Here is a 20,006-nt window from a genome sequence, read left to right as displayed (position 1 = left end):
GTTCACTTTCATAAGGTGTTAGAGAATCACCGTTCCTTGTACGTTCTTTCAAAATTGTTAATATATAACACGAATTCCCATGCGTAGTACTCAATTTTACTCACGTTATAAGTGTTTTTTGACCATCAGAATTCTAAAAAAATCTCCTCTAAATGTCCAGGAAATGGCATTAGATTCAAAAATATCTCCAGGTGAGCATGCCACCGGATTCCCCGAGAAGTCTAGAGAGAGAGAGAGAGAGAGAGAGGGTTTAAGTCTACTCGACACAAACTAGGTCATTTCGGGACTAACATTTTATTAATTTTATTTCAATAATTTGCTTGTGCGTAGGGGTCTTTAGCAGTGGGAGGAAACCGGAGGACCCGGAGAAAACCCACGAGGTTGGACAGGCGACCCTGCTCCTTGTCACGTACAACCGGGGATTCGAAACCACGCCAGCTTACTCAATGACAGGCCTTATGATAGAGCGCGCGCGTGCTAACCATTCGGCCATCCAACCTCCCCCCGTAGCTACTAGAGTGAATGGTGCACAATATCTTTGTAAGATCTAGAAAATATCTTTCTCTAGAGTTAGGGTTAGGTTTACAAATTACATGTCAAACGTACAAATTGAAGCTGTAACAAGCGGCTGCCAGGCAGGATACGCCCACATTTTGCAAGAGATGGATAAAGAGCAAGCTAAAACAAAAAGCGATTTTTCGTGCGAGCAAGGGCCATATGCTACAGGAACCAAGATCTTTGGGTTATCAAGATATATTTCAAGTTTCATCAAAATCGGATCAAAATTGTGACTTTAAGAGGGTCCACAAGCTTGATATATATATACCATATATTTACAATATTTGCGTACGAGAGACGGCCATTTTGTCCAGCAGTTTTGGTTCGATTTTCACGAAATTCTAGCTCAGTCGTCATTAGGGTGTAGACCCTAACGGTGAAATATTCAAACTTTTTTTTTTCAATCGGATAAAAATTGTGACCTCTAGAGGGACCACAAGCTAAAACATGATTTTTCGTACAATTAGGGGTCATAATCCATGAAGTGATGGTCCGATATATGCCAATATCGAAAGGAACCGAGATCTTTGGGAGATTGACCTATATTTTAAGTTTCGTCAAAATCGACCTGTCCCGTAGAGTGTCCACAAACAAATTGTGGACGGGTGCCCGGACGGAAAGGGGCGACGACAATATACTTCTACATGAAATGAAATGGGGTTTAACGTCCTACTGTTCTACTCCAATACTGGGCTAATGAAGACGGGTATACGCCATACAGTGTGCTATGAGGGAAATTTTTTCCCGGACAGCGGCACTATCGCCTACTCTTATATCGAATTCCAACTGCCAAGGGATCTTTTACGTGCATTCCAATATTTACACGGGACCTCGGTTTTTTGTCTCATCCGAAGGACTAGACAGCTGTCCTTGTCAGGCCCTCCGTCCTGCATCACTGACAAGGGGAAACCATGTCGGAAAATCGGGATGAACTTTCTCGGCCAATGCAGGGAACAAACACCCAACCTCCAGGCTAGCGAGCCAGCGCCTTAACCACCTAGCCACCGTGGCTCCCACGTCTACATGAAAATGTTAGCTTATAAAAACGGTGGATTGTGGGTAAAACTATTCTAAAAGGTTAGGGTTAGAATTGTGGGTATAAACACAGAAAGATATTTTCCAGACCGTACAAAGAAAGATCTAGTAGGCTATCGTGCGTGGATGGTGGTGATTGGATAATGAATTCTACATTCGGCCGAATGCTTCGGACACACGAGGCGAATATAATTCGGCCGGATATATGATCCATGGTTGATTCGGACGAATCATTCGGCTGAATGACAGTGGACACACTAGGCGAAATTCGACGCCGATTGATTCGGCCGAATCATTCAGCTAGTGTGTCCACCGCTTTAATTCGCAGTGATCAATGGTCGCGTCACTACAGCACTACCCATCCGTCGAATATGGAAAGCAAAACCACCATACCAAACGCTTACCACACATCTGACGTGGTACACATTCCCTGTTACACAACATCATTTGTTAGCCTGTGGTTTGACTCTGGCGCAAGGGTATTATTGTAGTTCTTTCTCCTAGGACTTTGCTCCTTGTGTACATACATGTATTTACAGCAGCCAAATAATATGGTTATCTGGTCTGCCCTCTGTCTGCCCCCCACCCCCAATAATTGTGGAAAATAAAAAAAAATTACTTGTGATATGTTTCGGTAATCAATACCTTCTAGGGTGATTAAATCACACATCCCGACTCAGTCAAAGACTTGCATGTTGTAGAGTCTGAGTGATTTCTTACCAAGCCCATCCTGCTGTAAACCTACTATAAACAATAACACTGAACCACTTGAGAAGTGCTTTTTACGATCCTCAAAGTTTTTGGGTATATAGGTTCAAAGCATTCACTTGATACACTCACTCCAATCTCGACAATTGGTCAGTGGCGGCAGCCAGTTTTTCTAAAAATTTCTGGGGGAGGCCCCCCTACCCGTAGTTGAAGCTCGTGCCTTTGTCCCCTTAACCTTGGACTTTGCCCTTGCTTTGCCCCTCCAACCACCGGCGGCTGCCGCCACCACTGTCAGGAACAAAAATACAATAGTTTCGTTAACATTTTATACGGAAGCAGGTTACAAAGGTTTAAACACAGGTTACAAAGGTTTAAACAATAGTAAACATAAAATTCCCTCTCTCCACCCCAGTCCTGCAGAGTCTAATCATGGCTTTCTGAAAATCAAGCCGCATGGGCGGATCCAGGAATTTTTTGCAGGAGAGGGTTTACCCGGTACCCGAGACAGTGTATCACTGAGGAAAGGGGTGGAGGTGGGGAGACCTAGAAATTGACACAAATGGATCACAACGCATATAATAATGTAATATGACTGCATATAAACTGATTTCCATTCAATTATTTCTGTTTTTAATGTAATATCTGTTTGACTACATGATGATATTGAGTTAGAGACTTGCACCCTTTAATCTATTTTTCTTTGTACTTACACATGGTTTTAAATTGGTTGATAGAAGCTAAGGTCACCACTATTCACTAGAGCCCTATATCCACTTTATGTCTTTATTTCTATTTCAATGTGGGCGTATAAAAAGTGGTTATCGAGGCAAAATGTGCCGAAAAGAACGAATTTGAGAAAAAAAAAAAAATGTATTTTTCACAAGGTGACAGCTATTTCTTTCAAAATGACTGCCAAATTTGGTAATAAAAAGGCATTTTTTCCATAAAACCAGTGAGAATCTTATAAGATGTGACTTTTACTATGTCTTTTATATGGTTTTCAATGTCTCTGAATTTTAAAAATCCAACATGGTGGCAATTCAAAATGACCGCCAAAACAGAATCCAAAAAGACAGATTTTAAGTTAATCGTTATTTATTGGATATGACTTGTAACATGAATTTCGAGAATCCAAGATGGTAGAAATTCCAAATTGCTGCCAAAATGAAATCCAAAATCGTGGAATTTTAATTAATCGTAATAAAATGGCATTTTCTCCATATAACCAGTGTGAATATCGTAAGATATGACCTGTACCATGTCTTTTATATCGGTTCCGGTGTCTCAATCTTAAGAATTCATCAAAAACGATGTAAATACATGACTGTGCAAGAACATTAACTAGTTTCTGGACCTCTGAAACAACCATACTCCCTTTCAGTCCATCCCTGAAATGGGAGGGGAAAGATTAGATGTGAAAACATTTTGCAAATTTCCGTATTACTTGATAACTTTATCATTCAAAATGCGCAATATAAAATGATAATTTGTATATTATTTTACAGTAATAAAATGAACAATTTATTGATGGTTTGTGTAAAACGATATGGTGTTGAAACGTGTTACAAATTTCCATATTAAATTGTAGGCCTTAAATTATCATATAAATTAACAATTGGTATTATTATTTTACAGTTATAAAAAAAATGTTTCCATTTTAGCCAATGAACAATTTTATTTCAATAATTCGCTGGGACAGGCGACCCTACTCCTTGTCATGACAATCGGGTAATCGAAACCACACCAGTTGACTAAATGACAGACCTTATGATACAACATGCACACGCTAACCATTCAACGATCCACACACACCCCCTCTTTTTTAAAAATGTATGTAAATGGTGCTTTCTATGGTATATCATGGTGTTTCTAGCTTGTGCACATATTTAACGTGTGGCATTCTTAATTCATCAAAGACAACATAAATCCATGACTAAAACTACGAAAGAACATTTACTAGTTTAGAGAGCCCTGAAACTACCATAATATTCCTTTTCAGTCCATCCCTGGAATACCACAAGGGCTGTAAACACTGATCAGATAACCATTTTTGAACTAATATTAGGACGCAAATTCTTAACAATTAGATATATCGAAACAACTTTTAACCCCGTTAAAAAGATATACCAAATGAAGAAAATTGCACTTAAACCTCATTAGATATATATTTTAAAAGCAATATCAACATGGAAAACAACGCCATAATGGATTATATTTTTAAATTCATACCATCTGGGCTATTTAAAGTTAGTTTTAGGAGTTGAAATTGAACCCGGTAACCTCAAAAACCATATAAAAGAAATATTACAAGCCATATCCAACGGAAGAAAATGACAATTAACAATCTGCCATTTTGGACTTCATTTTAGTGGCCATTTTGGATTTTTAAATTAATTATTTGAGATAAAAATTCAACCAAATGACATCTAAAACCATGTGTAAGACATGTTACAAGTGGTATCCAAAAGGAAAAAATAACGATTTATTTAAAATCCGCCATTTTGAATTTCCGTCTGGTTGGATTTTCAAATTTCACTATTAAATTCAGAGACATCAAAAATCCTATTAAAGACATAGTAAAGGTAATATCTTACAAGATAGTGACTGGTTATATACGGGGAAAATGCCATTTTATTACCAAATTTAGCAGTACCATGTGAAAAATACACTTGTTAAAATTGGTTTGATCAAATGTATTATTTTCGGACATTTCACCTCTATTACCACTTCGTATTGTAAGATTTTAAGAAGCAGTTTCCATGCAAGATACATCCACATTTTGCAAGAGAAGGACAAAGAACAAATTACAATCAGGGGTCATAATCCAGGAAGTTGCAGTCCGATATGCGTGAAAATCGAAAGGTTCCGATCTTTGGGTTGCAAATATACATTTTAAGTTTCATCAATATCAGATAAAAATTGTGACCTCTAGTGTCCACAAGCTAATAAAGTGATTTTTCGTACAGTCAGGGGCCATAATCCAGGAAGTTATAGTCTGATATGCACGAATATCGAAAGGAACCGAGATCTTTGGAAATTAACATAAATTTTTTCAAAATCGTATCAAAATTGTGACCTCTAGAGGATCCCCAACCTTGGTATTACATGCTATTACACTGCATTCAAGGAGCGGCTGCTTTGTCAGGCAGTTCCGGTCCAATTTTTACGAAATTCGCATGAAATATTCCATTACTTTTGCTTCGGATACAAATTGTGACCTCTAGAGGTTCCAAAACCTTGGTATTACATACTTTTACACAATTTGCGTTTTGGTCTGATGATATATTTAAACAATTTTTAAAATCGGATAAAACTTGTGATCTCTAGAGGGTCCACAAGTTAAAATCGCAATTTTTTCATAAAATCAGTGGCCCCAATCCATGAAGTTACGATATGCACGAATATCAAAAGGAACTGGGATCTTTGGGATATAAACACGTTTTAAGTTTCCTCAAAATCGAATAAAAATTGTAACCTCTAGGGTGTTCACAAGCTAAAAACGTGATTTTTCGTACAATCAGGGGCCATAATCCATGAAGTTACGGTCTGATACATGCCAAGAAATTGAGATCTTTTGGTGGTAAACCTATATTTCCAGTTTCGTCAAAATCGGATAAAAATTATGACCTGATCGATTGATAGATTTCAGTCAAAACTGAATGTAACGGTAAGGTCGAACTCAAACGATGGCAATTGTGACGTTTTATGAACTAATCTCTGCTGCAAATTATTGTCAAATTTTAAAAGTATTTAAGAACTTTGAAACTATTCCACTAAATAGATATTGTTCTGATGCCTCGATTTGAAATGTAATCCCTGTTTACCCATTTAAAGAAACATTATGTAAGATTTAGATAAGAGCTAGCCATTCTTGCTATAGCAGTTCGAAAATAGATTACTCTATTGCGAGCGAAGATGTTAGAGTTTGAAGGTTTGACAAGACCTGTGCAATAATTTCAACCACCGTACTGGTTGTTCGAAGCTAAGTCTCGCACATCCATTTTTAGCTTAAAAATTAGTAATTTAGATAACATTTCAGGCCTAAAGAAAGACCTGCAATAGGCAGATTTAGCTCTTTGAAAATGCCAAAGTGCCACATTCCTTATTGGATAAGGCCTATCTATCTAACTCAATTAAAATGATTTTTTCCTGAAGAAAAAATACCGTTAGCTCCTAAAACTTCTCACTGTGTGCTTCTCTGATTTATGATATTAAAGTAAGCCTTCGTTAAGAAATAATAATACATTTGAGATATTCAAATTTTATTTTAAATAGGCCTATAACATTTTCCAATAAACACATTTGAGATTAATCTTAACCAAATAATCTTAACCAAAGACCACACAAGAGTAAATACTTTGCATATGGAATATCTTGTATTGTATGCCTTTAGGTCTTCTAGTAATACTAAGAAATTGGCCATTTTAAACGACTGAACACGAAAATACTTTTTATAATTAAGAGTGTTCTTCTTTCCATGACATTAGATATGAATTGAGTTCAGATGTTCAGATTTCCTTTAAGGTTTTTTTTGTTGTTTTTTCTGTTAACTTTTTAAAAATAGTATAATCTATATGCAGTATTGAAATACCACTCTTCCTAAGCTCTGTTCTAAGGCTATTTTGGAATCCTTACCGACTATTTCTCACCCTGACAAATCACAGCGACAAAAGGAATTAATAGTAATATATAAAACCAGTAACAAAAGGTTTTTGTTTACTTTGTTTTTTTTCTGTCTGTTAACTTTTTAAAAATAGTATAATATATATGCAGTATTGAAATACCACTCTTCCTCAGCTCTGTTCTAAGGCTATTTTGAAATCCTTACCGACTATTTCTCAACCTGACAAATCACAGCGACAAAAGGAATTAATAGTAATATATAAAACCAGTAACAAAAGGTTTTTGTTTACTGTGGTTTTTTTTTCATGGGGTTCTAATTTCGGGGGGTCATCTAATTCCTTAATTTGTCTTACAATAAAATAAACGGATTGAGTGAGAATATTTTCTTTGTGAATGATGGTATGTTAAAATTAGCCAGAGTATTATCATTATTCCTAATAGATCTATCTGTCCTAATAGACCTTACAACTAAGCCCTAATCACTGTTTGTTTATGTCATGGTTTTAAGTTAAGAGAGGGAGACGGCTGTCCTGAATTGATATGGATTTTGGTTAAAATTGTCCCTAAAATACTTTTGTGATACAAAACTATTTTAGGTTAAGATTAAATTTTAACTTAAAATATTATTTTAGTGGATTTTATCTAAAAAGCTTAAAATCGTTCAGTAAAACTTATCTAACTTAAGTTAGAATGAAATTTTAGTTTAAGACGATTTTAAGGAGATTTATTAAGTTTTTCTGAAAAAGGGCCCTGTTGTTCTTCTACATTAGTTCAAAAATAGATAATGAAAAATGAATATATGGAAAATTTCATTCTGGACACTTGCGAATTAGCCTCGCTTGTCCATTTCATTGTTAAAATTTTGTAATCTCATTCTAATTCATTTAAATCACGGCAATCTGATGGTCTAGAGAGTTGATTATTGACTTGTCATGTTAATAAATGTCTAAATAATAGTTTATGTAACATTTGAAACCAAAATAAAGACATGCAACAGGCAGATTTAGCTCTTACATGATGCTTCTTTAATAAAACAAAATCAAAATATCAACTGTAGACAATCTTCCGTCATGAATTCAATCGGATTAAAAAGAGGTCCCTCAAACAAGTTCAATGATGAAACTTAAAGATAAGGCCAGCTTGTTTAAAAGGGTAATAGATGAAACGAACCTAAACCAAAACAGACATACACTTGCCATAAAGTTTCAATTCATCATATCTTTGTTAATACTGAACAGAATTGAACCCTAGTGGGACTGATATTCTTTTCAGATATTCACCTTTCACAATATTATGGTTTGCAATCAAATGACGTTCATGGACTTTAAAGTGACCCTGTTGGTGTCCACCAATTTTACATATGGGATGGATCACATTCAAAATATAATTTCAAGGTAAAGTTTGAATAATCCAGAAGTGATGCAAATAAAGGAAAACAGTTCTTGTTACTGACTGAAGTAGAGATCACTAACAGCTACATAGAAGATTTTCAGTTTACAGATGAGACTTTAAGAGGATATCAATTTGAACCTTTTCATAAAAAAATGTTGACCGTTAAGAAATCAGAAAATGCAAGAATAATAGAAAAGGCAGTCTGTGCATTACCTAGTTTTGAGCTGGCCGTTTTCGCTATAATATTTCAAAAATAGATAATGCAAAATGAATATATTGAAAATTTCATTCAAATTACTTTATTTTGAGCTAAGTTATCAATGATTGTAGTTTTGACAAGATGTGTGCATTGATCGTAATTACTGTACTAGTCATTCGAGTCTTAGCTTCGCTTCTCAAGTTTTCAATTAAATCAGTAATTGGCCTAACTGATATTATCTACTTAAAATCAAAGCCATTCGATGACATCTAGAGTTGATTATGGTCTTGTCATGTTAAACCAGTGGCTGCCAGGCAAGATACGCCCACATTTTGCAAGAGATGGATAGAGAACAGGCTTATCTACTTAAAATCAAAGCCATTCGATGACATCTAGAGTTGATTATGGTCTTGTCATGTTAAACCAGTGGCTGCCAGGCAAGATACGCCCACATTTTGCAAGAGATGGATAGAGAACAGGCTTAAGTGATTTTTCGTACAATCAAGGGCCATAATTCAGGAAGTTACAATCCGATATGCGCGAATATCGAAAGGAACAAAGATCTTTGGGTTATAAAAATATATTTCAAGTTTCATCAAAATCTAGAAGGTCCACAACCTTGATATACCATATATTTATACTACAGTAACCTCGCATAAGTCGGATTCGTATATATGTTGGATGTTTGCTCAACTCGGAAAAAAACATTTGGACACTTTGATCTTGCACGATTTTCTTATTCAATTTCTGCGCGTAAGGCGGATCTTTGCTCAACTCGGATCAAAATGTTTGGTCCATTTGATCTAATTCCGTCTTTTCTTCCATCGCCTAAATTGGATCATCAGTATGTTCAGAATTTGACTGTCAGTTTTGAGTCCCGATGGTCTAAAAAACGGTTAGGTATTCCATGCACAGAGCTCCAAAATACTTTCCCCTATGATTTTGACTCAAATCAGCCTATTTGACGCGACGCAATAATAGAATTTTCACAGAAAATTCGAAACTCGCTGTCTGCTGTACGAGACACTTTCTGGAAAAATTTAGGGCATTTTTCAAACATGGCGACAAAACGGCAGTTATCTACTCGCACCAAAATAGAAGTTATCTACTCACACATACAAACAAAAGCTTGAAATGTGCCTTTGAATCAATTATTATCCATCTCTTGCAGTTTATTTCTAATCGAGCCAAGATAGAATTTCAGTCTTTGGCTAACTTGGATCTTCGCTTAACTTGGATAAAATTGGTAAGTCCACTTAGATCCGACTTATGTGAAGTTTACTGTATTTGCGTACAAGGGGATGCCATTTTATCCGGTAGTTTTGGTCCCATTTTCACGAAATTCAAAGTCAGTCATCATTAGTGTATAAATAATGGTGATATATTCAAACATTTTTTTTCAATCGGATAAAAATTGTGTTCTCTTGAGGGACAAGCTAAAAACGTGATTTATTTGTACAAACAGTTTTTTAAATCGGATAAAAATTGTTACCTCTAGAGGGACCACAATCAATGGCCATAATTCAGGAAATTATGATCCGATATGAGCAAATATCGAAAGGAACAAACATGTATTTCAAGTTTCATCAGAATCGGATGAAAATTGTGGCCTGTAAAGGGTCCACAACTTTGATATACCATATATTTACACTATTTGCGAGGGTCTTGGTGGCTAAATGGGTAAGAAGCTGGCTCGCTAGTCTGAAGGTTGGGTGCTCGATCCCTGCAGTGGCCGAGAAAGTTTATCCAGATTTTCTGTTTTCATCCAGTTCATCAGTGATACAGGGCCTCACAAGCACAGCTGTATAGTCATTCGGGTGGGACATTGGCGTGCACATAAAAGATCCATTGACAGTTGGAATTCGATATAAGAGTAATCCGTAGTGTCGCTGTCCGTGCCAAATTTCTCTCAAAACACTGTATGGCGTATGCCCGTCTTCATTAGCCCAGTTCATAGCAGAACAGTAGGACATTAAACCCAATATCATTTCATTTCATTTACACTATTTGCGTACGAGGGGCGGCCATTTTGTCTGGCAGTTTTGGTCCGATTTACACGAAATTCGAACTCGACCATCATTAGGGTGTAACGGTGATACATTCAAACTGCTTTTTAAGATTGGATAAAAATTGTTACCTCTAGAGGGACCACAAGCTAAAAACTTGATTAAGATCATGATTAATGAACGTGTTTTGATATCCAGGACTAAAACTTTACACTGATCTGGAAATCTGATCTGTACCAAAATCTTTGAACAAGTGACCAATTAACTGACTTTAAAGCATCAATAATTAATATCAAACAACAAATACACCCATGTACTACATCTTGTAATGTGCCAAGGAAAGTATTCATATAGCATAAAAAAAACCTTTCAGTATTTAAAAAGATAGCCAAGCAACTGTGGAAATACAACCACACAGCAGCTATGTCTTGAAAAAAAATAGCATAAGACAGGAGCTGGTCCAAAATGAAAACTTATGCCGACCAAATTTCACACAAATTTCAAATAAATAATAAAATAAAAATTGTAGCCTATATCACCATCACAATGTTTTTAGAAAAGGGGGCATAATGCTGCATGAAAATAGGATTTGTCCTCATTAGCAAGCCAATTGTTGACTGACCGATGGACGGGGTGACGACATAATACACCAATACTGAAAGTAAGAGTATAAAAATTTATTTTCTAATTGAACAAGTAATGATCAATGTATTCTTTGCATAACTTTCAACATAATGTGGTTTGCAGCAAAGCAAATGTCAGTAGTTTAAAACCATGAAACAATGTGGATACAGTATTTAAAGTTATAATCTTGAAGGAACTATGTGTCAGAGCACTATCAAATATTTCACACTTTTCAAAACCTGGTGATATTCATAAATTAAATACAACATATTTGCTCCAACTATGAATTGTCGTGCCAAGCATTTGTACTGGATTTTGAAAGAACTTGGTTCTCTACCCGGTTGGGTGTCATATGACCAAAATGATCTTTGATAACATTTTGTGCAGTTATTCTTCTGCCTGAAAGATAATAACATAAATAGAATCAGTGATTCATATGTACTCTCTCATACAAAAGTGACCTCCTTATGAGGCTTATGTAAAGTTAACGTATAATATTTAATTTAAGTGTACTTAGTTCTTTTGTGTGATTAGATAAGCAGTACCCTGATCTTCAAATTATTCAGAGAGAGGGAGAGAGAAATGGGGTTTAACATCCACTCAACACAAACAAGATCAATTCATGGCAAACATATAGTACAATTTTATTTCAATAATTCCATTGCGCGTAGAGGTCTTTAGCAGTGGGAGGAAAACGGAGGACCCGGAGAAAACCCACAAGATTGAACAGGTGACCTTACTTCGAAAGGCGGGGGACAATTAATATTTTAATAGAAGCAATCCTCAATTATATACTATATATACTATATCTTACCTTCCATTAGATCTAAATACAGTTTTAAGAAGAACATTTGTGCTGGTAATGGGGTACCAATGGCTGCAACACTCTGATAAACATAAAAAAAAATTTACTTTAAGAATTTTATGAATAAATGAAATAACATGGTTATTTATCATAATTTCATAAGACCCATCTAATACATGGATTACCTTTTAATTTTGGAAGCTATGAACGCAATGTTAACGACAAGCAGCAAAGCTTACTTATTGTGCGAAAGTACTCAATACAAATCTTTGCAATTCGACCTCTAGTGATCTACCTAACCCTTTCTGACTTTTTCTCAATTCTGATGTTTAAACTGAGTGTATAAAAAAGGTCAGCTACCAAAGCATTCATGGTATCAGATAATTCCACAATTGTTAAATACTTTCATTTATGTTCCTTTTTTTGTAAATATATACATAAAGCATACAAAGGTTAAGCTGTAAGACAAAGAAACACAATTTAACTATAATTATGCTGACAAATAAACAAGCCAACAGTGAGGCTGGTATCCGCCGAAATCCTGAAATAAATAGATGACACATATTAATTAATTGCACGTTTATCTTTTGCAAAAGTATCGAGCAATCAAACTAATTATCAACTATACACTAAGTTTCAGCACTCTCTACCAGATACAATCAAAGTCAAAGAAATTGCTTAGCTCTGCTTAGCTTTAGCGGGAAATGTTAATCATTGAATTCAGTCAAGACATTCACCTAATGAACATAAACATCAAGTTTAAACATTCTACATTAATTAAAAGCAGAGTTGTTATGTTCCAAAGTCTTGACCAAAGTCTTGACCAATCAAGTTGCTTATCAGTCCTTAGCCTAAGCAATAAATTATCATCAAACTTAGTCAAAGTAATGATATAATGAATCTATACTCAGAGTTTCATCACTCTCACTTAATTATAACTTAAGTTATTGTGGCCAAAAGCATCAACCAATCAAATTGCTTATCTCAGCTTACCGTAAGCAGACAATGTTCATCATTGAACTCCATCAAGGCATTCACCTAATGAATACTTACACCAAGTTTGAACATTCTACCTCAATTAGAAGGAGAGTAATTGTGGTTCAAAGTCTCGACCAATCAAATTTCTCATCGCTCCGCTTACCCTCAGCAGAAAATGTTCATTAAAGAAACTTAGTCAAGGCATTGATATAATGAAACTATACACCAAGTATGAACACTCTCACTTAAAGCTGAACTCCGGTTACAAAAATACCGAAATAATTAAATAAAAAAAAGTTCAACGCCCCCAAGCCGCCATACTTGTTTCCAATTTGTGAAATAAATATGGCGGACATGGAGGCTTATGACCTGGAAGGTTAGCCGCTCTCACTTCCAGTTTGTTTCTTGTCAGCCAGCTGTACACATCCGGTGTTATTCTCTACACACGCCTCACTGATTGACCTATTTTTTCCCAACAGTATACCAAATTATTGAAGATTGCAAAATGTCTGATCAGGTAAGCCTGTAAATAATTATATGAACTGCGTCTACTACTATATCAGTAGGACATTAAACCCCATTTCATTTCATTTCTACTACTATATAGCCTAAGCTTTACTCTAAAACAAAAGATGCAAAAAGATGGCTTACCCCAACCTGAAATTTTCAACCAAAACAAATCACCTACACAAACTATCGTCTTCTTCATATTATTATTGCCACGTCTTCTTGTGAATATCTTACACATATGTAGAACACCAAAAACGTTATCGCAGCATAATGTCCAGTGTAATTATAAGTAATACTATGCAATAAACAGATAGTTTAGATTAGATTTTCGCAAGTCACCATGTTCAATATTGTATTTTGTTCACGAAAACGATCAAGGGACATAACTACATTTTTTGGGACGGCTCTCATTGGGGAGTGTTTGAACAACATACCACATCGATTATGGCGACATGTGAAAATCTAATCTAAACTATCTGTTTATTGCATAGTATTAGTTATAATTACACTGGACATTATGCTGTGATAACTTTTTTGGTGTTCTACATATGTGTAAGATATTTTGTTCACGAAAACGATCAAGGGACATAACTACATTTTTGGGGGCGGCTCTCATTGGGGAGTGTTCGAACAACATACCACATCGAACATGGCGACTGGAGTTTCTTCGAAACGCGGGGGACAATATTTATAAAATTTGTACATAGTGATAAATTATAAATAAAACCCTTGTACTACAAGGACCATGTTCATACATAAGCTGCCAGTACTATGCAGACAATACCAAATGAAAGTGTTACAGTGATCAGTTTTCATCATAAATTAATGCAGACTTAATCTTCTGTTGACAATTATCATACACAGAACAGTACCTATGAACAAGCACCTTGAAGATCCTGAACATTATTTTATGTAGTGTCCTCTATACCTGAGAGCAGTCATTGTTGCCCTGCTACCACTTGTATACCTGTTTCACAAAAACTTAAATCTCCTTAAAATCGCCTTAAACTAAAATTTCATCCTAACTTAAGACTAAAATAATATTCTAAGTTAAAATTCTATCTTAACTTAAAAGAGCGGCGTTTCCCAAAACTATTTTAGGGACAATTTTAACAAAAATCAATTTTAACTTAGGACAGCCGTCACCCTCTCCTAACTTAAAATCACAACATTAACAAACATTGATTAGGGCTACATTGTTAGATCTATTGTGACATATACTTATATAGATTTGAAATAATGATAAGATTGCCAATGACCCTGTTCACATAATTTTAACATACCATCATTCAAAAAACAATTCTCATTCAATTTCCGTTCATTGCATTGGAAATACAGGTACGGACCACCTGTTTATTTTATTGTAGGGCAATTTAAGCCCCAAGAACAAAAAAAGATAGGTTACCAGGCAACGAAACATACACCAACAGCAGCTAAGTCGTCCGGGAGTCAACAAGGGTTGTCGCAATTTTTTTCTTTTATCAGAAATGAAAAAAATTTACAACACACAAAAATCTGATTACAAGTAACAACCCATTTGGGTAATTCCATGTCAAGAGGGCTAATTTAAGAATTTGGGAAATCGACCCCCTCGAAAAAATCTGCAAAAAATATACGTTATTGTACATGTAAAAACTAGAAACAGCAGAATTTGTGGCCTGTAGCTTGAAAATTGACTGAGATATGGGCATTTGAGTTTCACGAGTTAACGATTAGTTTTCGAAACAAAATATGTATCAATAATTTACTCAAGTTTCAAATATCTTGTTTTTACCCTTTCTACTGAAGATATACAGCTAAAATTTAGTAGTTTTAACAAACTTTTTGTGTAGAATATGAATCAGATTACAGGTGAGTGGTAGGTTGCTTGTGGACGCGGCACCGAGCGACAGAAGGATGGATGGGGTGACGACAATATACGACCAAATATTACCATATGATTCAAGTATATTTTATACTATTTTCATTCTTTCAAATAATTAACAGACATAAAAAAACCAACAAAGAAAAAAACCTATATGAAATTCTGAACTCACATCATATTTTTTTATCTAATGTCATGGAAAGAGCAGTCTTACTATAACATCACAAATCTTCGTGTATTCCTACAATGGTTTAAAATAGCCAATTTCTTGGTATTAGAAGGCATAAAGGCCTATAATACTAGACATGCCGTATGCAAAGGATTTACTCACATGGTTTTGGGATTATGATCATTGATTAAAAGATAAATCAATAATCTCAAATGTGTTTACTGAAAAATGTTATAGGCCTATATCATATGTTTGTGACAATTCTCAATAGTTTCTGTTATCCAAAAAACTACAAAATTCAAGCAATTTTGTCTATCGATACGCATTATTTCCATTGAAGTCTTCGAGTAAATCAAATGCCAAGGTCACGAAAGCAGATGCAAGTTCAAGGCCAACTCACCGATACATTTCAAAATGAATAATACACAATAAACTCATTTATCTAACCTCTCTACAACTGTCTGACCATGTGCAAACGTATGAAATTCTCCCCATTCGTATTGTAACCATCAGTTCAACCTGCCAACAGTTTTCAGTTCCGAAGCGTAGATGCAATTGGAACTAAAATCTATTAAAATTGCATTTTAATTTACAATCGATCTTCGTGAAACGTATAAAATTTAAAATTTCAGTCTGATTTTAGTTAAAATCTATTAGAGGTTTTAGCTTAAGTTTTTGTGAAACAGGTCCCAGGATCCTAAGAGTAAGATGCACTCTATGAAAAGGTAATGTAGATATCCTGGATTACATTATTCTCCTTATTCTAAGCTGTACATTGATTTATTTATTCTCTAATAATATTGTCAGAATATGTTAATTACATGTACAGTGGACTCTGTCACATCCGATCTCTGATCACTCCGGATTGCTGTGACATCCGGTATAATTTTCATGTCCCGATTTATTTCCTTATTACTTCAGCCCAAAAATCGCCGGTAAATCCGAATTCTGTATGTTCCGGATTCCGAAATCAATCAGCCATCCCGTCACATAATTTCCATTGAATCGACACCGTATAATCCGTACTTCAAACGGTGGGTGTGAAGCATCCAATTATCGGTGAGATTAAAACACAATGGGTGTGAAGCCAGAAAAGATTAACAAGTAATCACCAATCAATTATCGGTGAGATTAAAACTTGCAAGAGCCGGTCTGTGTTGATTACTTTGATCGGTAAAGCAGTTAACCCGAGATGTTTTAAGGGAGTGGACAAGATCAACCTGCCAGTCAATTGGTCGGCCAATCGCAAAGCTTGGATGACAGGTGCCGTTTACTTTGATTGGCTTGAAAAACTGGACATAGAACGACAGATTATAAATGAACACGTAATAGAGTGGACAATTGACTGAAGACAAGGACGATGAAGAATATACATTAACGACAGACTTGACCTATTCAAAATTCCTACGCATGCTCAACGACATTAAACACTTCGCACAGATTAAGGACGAAAAGATGATTGCAACAATTCATTTGTTAGAAGATGTTGCCCAGGACTCCGCCTTACGATATGCTTCCGGTAATCTTAAGCAAACTACTTTAAACGATTACATGCATTGATATTTATAAATATATTGTACGCATGCATTGATATTACATGTAAACGATTTTATAAATATAATAAAATTTTGAAAGTACAGAAAAGTTTATCATTTATAATTTATAAATGATAAACTTTTCTGTACTTTCAAAATTTTATTATATTAAATAATTAACAATAACAATGCATGCGTACAATATATTCATAAAATCGTTTACATGTAATATCAATGCATGCGTACAATATATTTATAAATATCAATGCATGTAATCATTTAAAGTAGTTTGCCTAAGATTACCGGGAATAGCATTCTGGTGATTCGAAGCTACAATATAAAAATACTTCCGGTTTTCGAAGTTACAGTATTTCCGGTTTTGGAGAAAGCTTGGTATTCCGAAACGCTGTGTGATCCGAATTATTGTAACGATCCCGTACGATGTCGTCGGATGTGACAGAGTCCACTGTGTTATATTATTAGTAGGGACAGGAGTCAACATAGGCATATGCCTGCTCTCCCATCATATGTCCGTTTTTTGAATGAAAATATTTTTTATATAACCAGAGCATCGCTAACGCTGCAATATACGTCCACATTTCTGCTTTCATTGATATGGTACTTTTTAAAATAAAGAGAATGAAATATGAAATAGCTGCAATGACTGTAATATGACAAGAGCCAAAGAAGGCTAGGAGTTAGGTTTGTTTTGCCAAATTTAGAGACTAAATATTACCAAAAAAGTGGGTGTGACACAGCCCCAAAGGGTCGGGGCATGCACCAAAATAAATTGTTAGTCTTTACAGTATAAGGTACAAATATGCAAAGTTCCAAGATAATCCATTCAGAATTGCAACCTGTAGATGATAAATACAAAAATTGGGCATGGCTCTGCCCCTGGGGGTTGGATTTGGAACAATATAAATAGGTACCACTCTGTTACTGAAATGATTAATAGCAACCTGTAGAGTATTTACAGACAAAAAAGTGAATCCGTAAAGGAATAAATATGCCAAGTTACAAGATGATTGGTTCCGAATTCCAGCCTGTAGACAAAACAACCCACAAAAATTGGGCGTGCCTCTGCCCTTGGGGGTTGGACATGGACCAATATAAATAGGTACAACCCTATGATGGATAATTCCGAATTGGATCCAAATATGTTAATAATTGCAGCCTATATTTATCATTTACAGACAAAATATTAACAAAAAGTGGGTGTGGCACCAACCCAAAAAGTTTTTTTTGTTTTGTTTTTTTTTTTTGTCCGGGGGTGGGGGGTGGGGATCATGCACCAAATCAACAGTTGCCGTCCAAAGGGTATAAGGAATAAGTATACCAAGTTCCAAGATAATCTATTCAGCATTGTGGCCTTCGGGCGCTAAACACATAAATTGGGTGTGGCTCTGACCCTGTGTGTAGGGACATGCACCAAAATCAATAGTTGCCACCCTTAGGCTATCAGGAATACATATGCCAAGTTCCAAGCTTATCCATTCAGAATTGCAGCCTGTATATGATAAACATAAAATTTGGTGTAGCTCTGCAACTGGGGGGTGGACATGCACTTAAATCAATAGTTGCCGTTCTAAGGCTATTAGGAATATTTATGCCCAAGACGATTCATGAAGAATTGTGGCCTGTATGCAATACACAGATCCACAAAGAAAACATGGGTGTGGCTCTGTTCCTGGGGGTCAGGCATTCACCAAAAATAATAGAGGTCATCCTTAGGGCATAGGAATAAGTATGAAAAGTTTTCAAGACAATCAATTAAGAATTGCAGCCTGTAGGCGACACATAGACACACAAAAAGAAAATGGACGTGGCTCTGACCCAGTGGGTTGGGCATGCACCACAAACAATAGGAATGTTCCTTAGGGCATAAGGCATAAGTATGCAAAGTTTCAAGATGATAAGTTAAGAAATGCGGCCTGTAGACAACAAACAAACAAATACAAGAAATGGGTGGGCTCTGCCCCTGGGGGTTGGGCATCCACCAAAAACAATAGGTATCATCATTAGGGTATAAGGAATAAGTATGTAAAGTTTCAAGATGATCAGTTAAGAATTACGGCCTGTAGGTGAACCACAGACACAGACAACACACACACACACACACACACAATCACACAGACAGGGGCGATGGCATATTAAAAAAAAGAAAAAGAAAAAAAGATGAATAAATTACCTCAGATAAATTTGCATTTGATTTGTCAAAGTCTCCTCGAATAGCATATGTCACTGCTAAGTTATACTGCATTATCTTTTTTGCATGGATCATTTCCTTGGGACTCCATGGGTACAGAGGACCTGAAATGTTTTTTGTACATATAAATATTCTCCTCTGATCTGTTATATTTATTTTAAGTCTCTGTGCGTCATTTATATTTTGATCAAAAGATCAACCATAGATAATGTCAAGGCTTTGATTCTATTAAAAACAGATCCATCAAACAAACAATTTCAGTGAAATTGATAGATGGCGTGACGTCTCTTGACTAAATCCTATATATTATTATCTGCAGTGGATGCAGAGAATTTAAATTATACACAATTTTTCAGCTCAAGAACTGTGTTATGCTGTTACCACTTAAAACAAAAGAAGTCAAAGTTTTTAGAAATCAAGTAAAACGTGTTCAAACCTTTTTCTTCTGTAGGTTCATCTTTCTCTTTTTCACTTTTATCGGTCTTTTCTGAAAAATTAAGATCTCACCAATTTATTACATTACATATAGTACCATACTATATAATGTTATGCAGTTCATGCAGACAGACAGAAATGGGGTTTAATGTCCACTCAACACAAAGCAGGTCATTTCAGGACTAACATATGGTTCAATTTTATTATAATAACTCACTTGCGCGTAGGGGTCTTTAGCAGTGGGAGCAAACTGGAGTAACCGGAGAAAACCCATGAGGTTGGGCAGGCGACCCTACTCCTGGTCACGTACAACCAGGGAATCGAAACCCTGCCAGTTGACTCAATGACAGGCCTTA

At 35.6% G+C, this 20,006-nt stretch overlaps 1 protein-coding gene across 2 annotated transcripts in view; it reads right to left on the bottom strand.

Annotated features, from left to right (window-relative positions):
- Positions 1 to 11,183: 11,183 nt before the first annotated feature.
- Positions 11,184 to 20,006, bottom strand: part of LOC126814586 (CCR4-NOT transcription complex subunit 10) — a 32,302-nt gene continuing 23,479 nt past the window's right edge. For both annotated transcript variants that reach the window (XM_050539835.2, XM_050539836.2), the window contains exons 14-17: positions 19,652 to 19,702; positions 19,198 to 19,319; positions 11,960 to 12,032; positions 11,184 to 11,544 (exon numbers count right to left, since the gene is read on the bottom strand). In XM_050539835.2, the coding sequence (XP_050395792.1) occupies positions 11,426 to 11,544; positions 11,960 to 12,032; positions 19,198 to 19,319; positions 19,652 to 19,702 (365 nt within the window). In that variant the 3' untranslated portion in view covers positions 11,184 to 11,425. The remainder of the gene's footprint in view (positions 11,545 to 11,959; positions 12,033 to 19,197; positions 19,320 to 19,651; positions 19,703 to 20,006) is intronic.

Source organism: Patella vulgata, chromosome 3, assembly GCF_932274485.2.
Source record: "Patella vulgata chromosome 3, xgPatVulg1.2, whole genome shotgun sequence".
NCBI lineage: Eukaryota > Metazoa > Mollusca > Gastropoda > Patellidae > Patella > Patella vulgata.
This window is presented reverse-complemented; position numbering and strand designations above follow the sequence as displayed.